Raw genomic sequence first — 8,402 nt, 5'->3', positions numbered from 1 at the left:
CTATGTACGTTCTGTGAGTATTGACACAAAAGAGAGTCTTTGGGATTACGGTATTATCAGGTTCATGTATGTTCCACACATTGTCTTTGATGGAAGATTCTGGGTTATCTAAGAAGTAAACTTCTAGAAGCTTGGAGGCGAAAAGGACCTCAGAGATCACTCAGCCTAGGGATTGGCAAACTTTTTTTTTTTTTTTTTTTTTTTTTCCCGGAAAGAGCCAGAGAGTAAATCCTTTAGGCTTTGCACACCAGATGGTCTCTACCAACTATTCAACTCTGCCACTGTCACAAAACAGCAGAGGAGTATGGCCATGTTCCAATAAAACCTCACTGATGGACACCGACGTTTGAATTTCATACGATTTTCACATGTCACAAAATACTTGATTTTTTTTTTTTTCTCAATAACTTCTAAGTGTAAAAACCATTCTAAACTTTCGGGCCGTAAAAATGAAGCAGTCGGTCTTAGCTCACCAACCCCTAATCTAGCCCATCCTTACCTGATGCAGGAAGGAGTCCCTTTATGACATTTTTAACAGCCTTTTTTTTTTTTTTTAAACATACAGTGCCAGCTTCTCTAAAATTGTGTAACTTTTCCTTCCTTTCTACATAGTACTAAATATGATTAAAGCAAAAATGCGCTTTAATAAACGAAATGAGTTCTTCACTTAGTGCTGTCTGGTCTTCCCCCAAATATAAATAATATCATTGGACGCACCCTCAGATCTTTTCAATTTTGATAGAGACTAGAGACGTTTAGCTGTCAAAGTAAAAGGTTCAGATACCTGGTTTAAGGATACCTTCCTTACTGGAATGAAATCGGAATCTGTAAGGTGTAATTTGCACCCAGGAGAACTATTTTAAAGTTGTGCTGGGGAAAAAAAAAAAAGAAAAAAGCAGTTACAGATAGGAAAATAGTTCGCTGCTGTACATTTTCTTCTGTATGTAAACCTTCAGCGTTGAGTCATGATGGCTCTGGGGACTGTATCCCTGTATCCCTCTGTGTGGGAAGGTCAGACCCTCTGATTGTAAGGAGGAAGAAATGAACCAGCTCTTTCTGTCCATTGAAGGGCCAGGAAACTACTCATCTCCTATCATTCCTGCTATGGCTGGAAAAGTTACAATTTAACAATAATGTCAACATCCAGAGCGGCTAGAAGACGGCTGAGACAAATGCAAGTGGGTTTGGCGTATTTCCTCGGCCATACTCCCCGCTTCAGGCTAGCGCTCCACTTCTGATTATGATCCTAGATGCTTGACTAGTATTTCATAATGAAATACCGTGTGAAATACTAGTATCTCATAGTGAATTTACCTTGAGCTCTTTTTTTCTCAGGCTTGCACAACTTCGCGAATTCTATGATCTTTTCTCCTTATTTTGATACAAATTAGAATTTAAGTTTCCATCAGAAGTATCTCCTGGGGAAACCTTGAAAATTGGAACAAAGCTGGGGAGGAAAAGTCAGGGCGGATGTCCCCAAGTGGACTGGACCCAGGGGAGAAAAATTAAAGTGGTGCTAACAGTTGGGACAGCGAAGGGTTTGGCCCCCGCCTCGTGACAGCACTCGCACGTACTCCTGGATTGTGGTAAAGGCTCTGTTTCCCGCAAATTCACATTATGCCTGCCACTCGTCTTCTCCGTGAGTCACCCAAGTCATTTAAATGAATACACAGAATGCTAGCGTTTAGTTGCTTAATTAAGCCTTTTAAGTGCTTAAAAGGGATGCGCTTGTTTCTGTTTAAGGGCCTTCAGAATCCAGACTTCCCACTAACTTAGCCCGGGCCTCCTCCCGTCCAAACTGCAGCATTAGGATGTGCAGTGTGTATTCGCCTGCACTGTCCACCGCAGGCCTCGACTCGAGGTATGTGCTTGGCGAAGCTTGGCGCAGTTTGGGGAGAGGGGTTACGACGGGCAGGCCCAGACATCTGACGAACCCTGTCAGTCATCAGGATGGAAAACAAGCAGCCCGGGAACCGGGCCGGCCCTACTAGATCTTGCTGAGTTGCCGCTAAGTAAATAATGTAAGGGCTGAGGGGACTTTCTAGGATTTTAAAACATGCGATCACTTCCCCATTCTGCTGATTTCCCTTGCCTCTTGAGTAGGACACAAAGAAAGCGCGTGAGCGAGCCGTATAATCTCGAGTGGAGGAAGCTCAAGGCAGGGGGTGGTGGTGGCTGTGGCTTTGACAACCCAGGGAAGTGTGTGGGCTCCCTGGGGCCTGCCCAGGGAAGGGCCTGGGAGCCCGGGGAGTAGGTCTGAACTTTTAGACCCAACTTTTAGAGCTTTATTTTTTTAATTAATTAATTTATTTTTTTATTTTTCAATATATGAAATTTATTGTCAAATTGGTTTCCATACAACACCCAGTGCTCATCCCAAAAGGTGCCCTCCTCAATACCCATCACCCACCCTCCCCTCCCTCCCACCCCCCATCAACCCTCAGTTTGTTCTCAGTTTTTAAGAGGGAGAGCCCCTTTCCTTTTTAAAAGGAGCAGCCTAAATATTGCCAGGAGGAATAAATCATGCATGCAAATGAGAACACCATTTCTCATCACTCAACCTTAATCCTCCTTTTCTTTTGCTTCTTATTTGGTAGAGCCGTGAGGACATTTCCACCCTGCTACCCCTCACCCTTTCTCTCTGTTTTTTTTTTTTTTTAAGAGCCGGAGATCAGCTATTTTCATTCAGCCCATTCATTCCAAGATACTTACACAGAAAATTTCTTTGCCTTCTGAAATGGTTTTCTTAATTGAAAACATGCATGTTACTGTGCTTCAAGTGCCTTGAAGAGGTTGAGTCAGTGAGAGATGACAAAGGGTTAGAAATTATTACCTCTTTTCCTGAAAACTGAAGATGGGCTAGGTAAACAGTTCTTACGTAGTGCATGATTTGCCCTTGATTTTCTTTGCCCTCTGTTCTTCTTGGATAGAATCCTTTATCAGTGAAAATGGAAGAATAAACCCCTAGAGACACGGTTACTCCTGTCCAAGATGTTCAGTATTTTTGACTATTCACTATAACCCCACAGCAACCGGGACAGAATAACTGAGATAAAATTACAGTTTTATGGAGGGAGGTGGCTGTGTGGGGTCATTGTGCCTTTCACAGTTAAAGCTTCAGAATGCCTCCGACATTTACACCCCCAATCGAAGGAACTGGACTCAAGTCAAGAATGGGAAGTTTAAGGGCACCTGGGTGGCTCAGTCAGTTAAGCAACTGACTCTTGATTTTGGCTCAGGCCATGATCTTACGGTTTGTGGATGGAACCCCAAGTCGGTCTCCACACTGACAGCACGGAGCCTGCTTAGGACTCTCTCCCCCTCTCTCTGTCCCTCCCGCACTTTCTCTCTCTCTCTCTCAAAATAAATAAATTAAAAAAAATAAGAAAGCTTTTAAACGAGGGATGATAAAGGGGGTAAACGGTTTATGGTGGCGGCCTTAAGACTGATTTCAAACATCAAACTTGCATCTTGGTTTCAACCATCTTGAAATGTAGGTCTTTTCATTTAGAAAAATCATAGGTTACACAAGACATTATTTACTGAGGAGACATAACAGCTGTAGAAGACTGATTGCCATCTGTAACATGTATATAAAATTACATGTGTGTATACATACGTGTACAGAATGATCACAGGAAAATCTGAAACAGAAATAACTTATTATGTGAGGCTATCTCATCCGAGACTCTGTTCTCAATTCTTGACTGATTTTTTTTAAACTGGAGCTGGTTTGCAGCGCTCAGCTTTCCTTGTCTCAGCCAGAACTGGTTCTGTCGAACTTCCTCTGGAGTCGGACGGACCTATGTCAGAATCCACCTCTAACACCAATGGTGAGTGTTCACGTCTCTGAGCTCAAGCGTGCCTTCTGGAACAGGAGATCCACCACACCCACCTCCTAGGGTCGGTGCGGAGATAAAGAATATAACATAGTGGCATCTACGAGGTGTTTATAATACACATATAATTTAATTTCTTTTCAGATATTTTCAACCTGCCTGATAAAAATACATAATTTATATTGACAAAATATGTCAACTACAGAGAGATGGATCGTTATAACAGAACTATGTTAGATTTTCCTTATTTTTGTTTCAATAACCAGTTTTATCTGGGTTAGTCTATATTTCTAATGGTTTTAGGTTGCCCAAGAGACGTGCACAGAACTGGCTTTCTCTGAGCCTCGAATCAGTACCGTTCTCTGTAATGCCCTAAGTGGCCTGTCTTAGTTCTCTGTGCTGTTGCTTTGTAAATTCACAGGCTTTCTCTCCTCCCTATATGTCTGCTGTGTTTAGCTACACCTACAGAACCTTTCTAGTCTGCCAGTTGGCATCTCTCTGTACCAACTGGGGTCCGGTCAGGAACACAAATTGAATCATTTTAATTTTCCACTGAATTATAACCGACACGCAGCAAAGGACACAAATCTTAAATGTACAACTCAATAAACTGTCATCAAGGTCGAGAGAGACAGAATCCTGCCGAGAGTTCCCCTCAAGGGGAAGGGCTCCTCTGATCTCTATCACCATACGTTAGCTTTGCCTGGTTTTGAACTTCGTAACAATGGAATCACACGCTTCCCTCCCTCACTGTTATGACTGATGTTGAATGGAGCCCCAGTTCCTTTTCATCGCTGGGTAGTATTTCGTCATATAGAAATACCATACGTACACTGTATTTATCCACTCTACTGTTGACAGACATTTGGGTTACTCTCCATTTGGGGCGGTTAGGAACGTTTTAAAGGTGTTTTGGTGAACACGAGCCCTCAGCCCTCTTGTGTGGAGTTTCAGAACAGGAAGTGCTGTATCATAGGAGACATATGGATGTTTGCCTTAGTAGATACGACCAGTGTCATACCAGTTATTTTTAACAGAGAAGTTGTGAAAGGAATTGGTTAAACAGGTGCTAGGGCACTGAAAGAGCAAAAGGGGAAACTGAGGCAATGCGGAGCTGATGATTGCCTGAGGCAGTTACTATCCCTAAGGCCAAAGGAGCAAAGGGAAGAAGTTGGGGGTATTAGAATCCAGGGCTTGAAGGAAGGGCCCCGTCCGCTCAGAGAGTCAGCACTTGCTGACCGGTACCCCCGGGGACACAATGCAGCCCATTCTGGGAATGCCAGTTAAAAAAATTTTTTTTTAATATTTATTTACGAGAGACAGAGAGAGACACATCATGAGCAAGAGAAGGACCGAGAGAGGGAGACACAGAATCCGAAGCAGGCTCCAGGCTCTGAGCTGTCCACACAGAGCCCGACATGGGACTCGAACCCATGAACCATGAGATCATGACCTGACCTGAAGTTGGGTGCTTAACTGACTGAGCCACCCAGGTGCCCCAGGAAATGCCAATTTTTTTTTTTTTTAAAGCTGGAAACTGGTGCTGTATCTGTGGTCACAGACAAGGCAGTGGACGGGCAGGTCTTTGCCCTTCTGCTCCCCCAACCTTTCAGGCTCCCTCTAGCGCCCCCTGTTGGCAGAGCCTAGTATGGCCAGTGGGCAAAGGGTAAGGGGTGCGGCCGCCCCCCAGAGCATCGGATGGCAGCATTGGAAGGGAGGGGGCAGAAGTCAGGAACCGGCATCTTTCAAGCTGACACTATGCCTTGTAGCCGGATAACTCTTAGGATTTTCCTCATCTTTCTGACATGGATGTTGCAAATGTATTCATCTACTTAGGACAGCTGTGTATCAAGTCGGTGACTGAACTCAGAGTGCTTCATACGTCTCATTTCAAGGCAAAAATAGAAACTAAACGTTCCATGGGAGTTGGGTTTAACAGCGTTCCCTGGACAGCTGCATTTTCTGGGGACTTTGCATTCGTCTTTTGCATGGTCCTTTGACGTAAAGGATGGGCTTGGGAGGAGGTGGGAGTTGTTTCCGAATCCCTCTTCCATCCCTGACAAGTAGGTAGCAAGTCAGGAAGCCTCGTGGAACCTCAGTTGGCTAAGATGAGACTCATTGTGTCATCCACCCACAGGGCAGTTGTGCAGATTAAGTGACATAATGCTACAGGGCCGGCCACCTCAGCTTTCTCCCGAGGTGGTGTTGGTTCTATAGGCTATTTCCAGCAGCTCTGGTTTTATGTAAGTAGGGTTTTTTGGTTACATTTTAAACTATCTTTAAAACCTCATCTAGGGGCGCCTGGGTGGCTCAGTTGGTTAAGTGTCTGACTTCAGCTTAGGTCATGATTTCACAGTTCATGGGTTCGAGCCCCGTGTCGGACTCTGGGCTGACAGCTCGGAGCCTGGAGCCTGCTTCGGATTCTGTGTCTCCCTCTCTCTCTGCCCACCCCCCACCCCCACCCCACCACCACTCATGCTCTGTCTCTCTCAAAAAAAATGAATAAACATTAAAAAAAATTTAAAAAAAAACCACCCCACCTCATCTAGCCACATTCTACTGGGATCCTTTGTCGTTCCTCTATTTTTCATGTCATCCAATAACCCTGAGAGACTGGGCTATAAGAACTGAGAGCAGTAGAGATTAGGGAGGGGACAGTGCTACTCTCTGCTCCTTGCACACATGCTGGGTGTAATTCCTCTTTGTTCCCTGTTCCCACAGCACTTGCTGGTACCCTTGTGTCATGCTGCCCGGGGCCATGTTGAATTGTGTGCATGTCCCCTTAGCGAGTTTCTCAAGGATAGACACCAAGACTTCTACAGCTCTAAATGACTCCTCAGCACCCAGCACAATGCCTGCACACAGTGCACATGCTGTTAACACTTGCGGAGGTAGAAAAAATATTTGGCCATAAAGATGTTAAGTATTTCAAAAGGAATTGAATGAGCTGAATCCTCCTTAGGCCAAGGCAACGCCCTACTTCTTGAAAAGGAGCATCCAATATAGCTTGACTTTATTTGGAGTGGCACACAGATTCTTCTTTGCTTACAAAAAATTTCAAATGGCCATTCAGTTAACAATACCGGAGACAGAATAGAATGTTGGTCCTGTTGGCTTTGTTCTTGGACCCATGGTGACCTCTGTGAGAATGATATTTGCAGCTTCTGTCTAGACTTTGGTCACAGGTTGACTCGAAATATTTGGTCCAACATAACTGTGTGAGGATGGCAAAAGTTTGAAATCACTGGAATCATCTTAAAACCATTTCTCCTGACAATAAATTGGAAGGCAGAGAGTAATCTGGGGTGATCACTCTTCGTTTATTTTTTATTAGTTTTCATTTTCTTTTTTTTTTAAGCCAGCACAATACCTCTGTATTAATTTTAAGAAATCGTATGCCTAACGCAAGATGTACTGGGACACAAAGATCCTTTGTTGACTAAGGGTCAGTATTCGTTCAGCAGTCTTTTCCTGAGAAGTGTCAGAAACTCATTTGATTCACCGACTTCTCTTTTTCACAACGTGGTGATATAAACACTGTGCTTGACCAGTCGTATTGAAGCCCACATCCGTCTCTACGATTACTAGAAAATGAGTCAGGACTGTGTTAGGACGTCACGGCGGTAAGTCACTTTGGAGGGCACCCTAGGCGGTGGTGTTGGATGCGTGTCAGTGGCCTTTGGTTTGCTGTAGAGTGAGGAGCCCCACGTGGACATCGTCCACAGAGCACGTGACTTCCGAAGGGCACGCGTCTCTCCCCACACGTTAGGCTTGCTGAAGTCACTCCTAGATCTCCATCTTCCAGCCTCCAGAACTATGAGAAGTAAATATCCGTCGCTTCTAAGCGCCCCCAGTCGATGGTAGTTTTGCTGTAGCGGCCCAAGCTAAGACACCATCTATGCTGCAGAACCCGGTGTCGGATTATACGTTCTTTTGTTTACGTCCGTCTCTCCCACTGGGATGTCAGCTCCGTGAGGCCGGGACTCGGTGTGGTTGTCCACTGCGTCTCGACACACCCCCCACCTGTGTTGGGAAACGGCTCGGATTCCGAAGGGCCGTGAGAAAGGGCGTCTGAGAGCCCTCCCAGCTGCAGCTGCCTGGGATGGGCAGAGTTCAAGATCATTAGCCGGCCTTGCTTGGTGTCAGCCAGGGCAGGAGTACACCTGACCTGGGCCGCCCAGTGCTCTCCCACCTCCGCCGGCCGCTGGAGGCCCTTCTTTGGGAGCGGGGGCCTCGGCCTTTCAGCAGTAAAGTCCCCAGGTTCGCAAACGTCCGGCTGTCTGGTCAGGTGGGCCGGTAGAGCCCCGCCAACATCTCCCTTTAGCACACACGGTTGCCCGCTTTTCTCTCGTCTCCTCGCGTGAGAACCGCGTCAAGCCCTCGTACCCTTCCCGCGGCATCGTCTCCCCCGCTTTGCTACGTTCTCAAGTCTGAGAAGGGAGTTTCTTCTTTAGCGCTCATGTCTGTCTGTGTCCGCTCCATCTTCTCCCGCAGAGCTGAGGGGCGCGCGTGATCGCGCACGCGTGAGCTTCGCGCACACAGGCCCAGGGGCCTCCTGCACGT

The 8,402-nt window shown here is 45.9% G+C and overlaps 1 protein-coding gene across 3 annotated transcripts in view; it reads right to left on the bottom strand.

The window, feature by feature from the left end:
* Positions 1-784: 784 nt before the first annotated feature.
* LOC102959813 (phospholipid-transporting ATPase IB) overlaps positions 785-8,402 on the bottom strand; it is a 609,397-nt gene continuing 601,779 nt past the window's right edge. For 2 of the 3 annotated variants that reach the window (XM_042984757.1, XM_042985236.1), the window contains one exon: positions 785-870. Coding sequence is in view for 1 of the 3 variants with exons in the window: in XM_042985236.1 (XP_042841170.1) it covers positions 860-870 (11 nt within the window). In the remaining 2 variants the exon portion in view is untranslated. Of the gene's footprint in view, positions 871-3,880; positions 3,899-8,402 lie in introns of those variants that run through there. The other variant, XM_042984810.1, reaches the window with a different exon arrangement.

This window comes from Panthera tigris, chromosome A1 (genome assembly GCF_018350195.1).
Source record: "Panthera tigris isolate Pti1 chromosome A1, P.tigris_Pti1_mat1.1, whole genome shotgun sequence".
In the NCBI taxonomy this organism is placed as follows: Eukaryota; Metazoa; Chordata; class Mammalia; order Carnivora; family Felidae; genus Panthera; species Panthera tigris.
This window is presented reverse-complemented; position numbering and strand designations above follow the sequence as displayed.